Consider the following 2,141-nt stretch of genomic DNA (forward strand, 5'->3'; position numbering starts at 1 on the left):
ACAGGGGCCGTGGTAACAAGACATCAAAAACAGACCATAGCATACTAATAGAATCTTTAGCTGAAGTGCAGCGGTTCTGTCCAGAGGAGTCAAAGATGAACCAGAAGCTGGTGGACGGAACCAGAAGAACCCGACTGAGGAGAACATGGACGTTAAAGGACGTTTAACCAGAAATGAACATTTCTGTATAAATATTTATGACCCAACAGATTTAATCATGTTTCCAGAAAAATTCACGGTTGTTTTTGTTGCATCATAGAAAATTCAGGGTTCTAGCAGTCAGATGTACTTATACCTGCACATGTGGTGTTTAAATGTGTACATGTGGTACTTCTATGAGTTCATGTAGTATCTGCATGTGTCCAGGGGGAGATGGAGTCTCTGCGCTCAGAGAATGACAGTCTGAAGGCAGCAGAGTCTCAGGTCGTCATGACGATGAGACAAAATGCTCAGGTGGCCTCCGACTACCTGAACAAGACAGCAAGCCACGCCCACTCCTCTATCTGGTCAGTACCTGCACACAGGTAGACCGCAGACAAACAGGTTCCAGAGACCTGTCTGTCTGTCTGTCTGTCTGTCTGTCTGTCTCTCTCTCACCTGTCTCTCTCTCACCTGTCTCTCTCTCACCTGTCTGTCTGTCTGTCTGTCTCTCTCTCACCTGTCTGTCTCTCACCTGTCTGTCTGTCTGTCTCTTCAGTCAGCTGATGGGGGAGGCGGAGACGCTCCGGTTGGTGTCTCAGCTGCTGAAGTCCATCGATAAGATCTCCACTGTGGACACAGAGTCCTGAACCTCTGGACGTCTGTCCATCGCCTGGATGTGCGCTGTGTGGTTGTCATGGCAACAGTTCAGAACGTCTTCCTGTGAGGTCAGCAGGTGTCAGTCAGTCCATCACACCTCACCTGTGCTGACGTCCCAGCTGCTGATTGGTTGGTTTGCTGGCCTCCTGCTACCTGACAGAAGTCTGATTCAATCTGGACTTTTGTGAATAATGTTGACGGTAACTTTTTCTCTGCAGTCTGAATAAATGTGGACTCTTCTGAATTCTGTTCAGTGTGACTGAATCAGAAGTCAGAACCGAGCTGGACGAGCAGAAAGCTCCGGTCTGCTGTGATTTCTCAGCTTCGTCTAGTTTGATTTCAGTCATAACTTCTGCAGATGCTTTAAATAAACCACTTAACGATAAAGTCCTCGTGTTGTCAGTTTTCATTTGCTTGGTTCAGGTTTGTTTTGTGACTCGCAGCTGCGCTGACGGTACCAGGGAGACAAATGGACCAGCTTTGATCAGGTTCTCTCTGTAGATCAATCTGTAAATACAGAAAAGCCTCTTTTAGTAATTCTAGAATTTGACTGGAAGAGATTCAAGATTCAAGGCCTTTATTGGTCACAAACACAATTATAAACAGTCTAAGGCACAGTGGAATGTATGAGGAACCAGGAAGAAGAAAGAATAAAACCCACAATAAGTAAATAAATATATATATATGAATATATAGATAGGCTGAAAGAATTAAGCTAAATAAATAAATCATAGTGTGAAATAGTGCAAAAATAAATATTGTATACATATACACACATATATGTATATTTACATATATGTGTGTTGTGGGTATGGAAAGTTTTCAGACCTCCTTACATTTTTCACTCTGTTATATTGCAGCCATTTGCTAAAATCATTACATTTTTTCCTCATTAATCTACACACAGCACCCCATATTGACAGACATTTTTGCAAATAAACTTTAAAAAACCAAACAAACTGAAACATCACATGGCCATAAGTGTTCAGAGCCTTTGCTCAGGCTTGAGCAGAAGCACCTTCTGAGCGAACACAGTCATGAGTCTTCTTGGGAACGATGCAACTAGTTTTCACACCTGGATCTGGGCTTCCTCTGCCATTCCTCCTTGCAGATCTTCTCCAGCTCTGGTGGTGAACGTTGGTGGACAGACATTTTCAGGTCTCCCCACAGATGCTCCATTGGTTTTAAGTCAGGGCTCTGGCTGGGACATTCAAGAACAGTCAGAGTTGTTTTGAAGGACACTTTTCCCACTATATACTACATCCTGATGCGTTTTCAGGACATTCTGAAACGTGACCATTTTTGACAAAAACGACATACTATAGTATGACTTTTTTTTTTTT

The 2,141-nt window shown here is 43.2% G+C and overlaps 1 protein-coding gene across 1 annotated transcript in view; it reads left to right on the forward strand.

The window, feature by feature from the left end:
- entr1 (endosome associated trafficking regulator 1) overlaps window positions 1-1,185 on the forward strand; it is an 8,730-nt gene extending 7,545 nt beyond the window's left edge. The window contains 2 exon segments of the mRNA XM_008303125.1: window positions 367-506; window positions 698-1,185. Of these exon segments, the coding sequence (XP_008301347.1) occupies window positions 367-506; window positions 698-788 (231 nt within the window). The 3' untranslated portion in view covers window positions 789-1,185.
- Window positions 1,186-2,141: the final 956 nt, after the last annotated feature.

This window comes from Stegastes partitus, unplaced genomic scaffold, assembly GCF_000690725.1.
Source record: "Stegastes partitus isolate 25-593 unplaced genomic scaffold, Stegastes_partitus-1.0.2 Scaffold1940, whole genome shotgun sequence".
Taxonomy (NCBI): Eukaryota; Metazoa; Chordata; class Actinopteri; family Pomacentridae; genus Stegastes; species Stegastes partitus.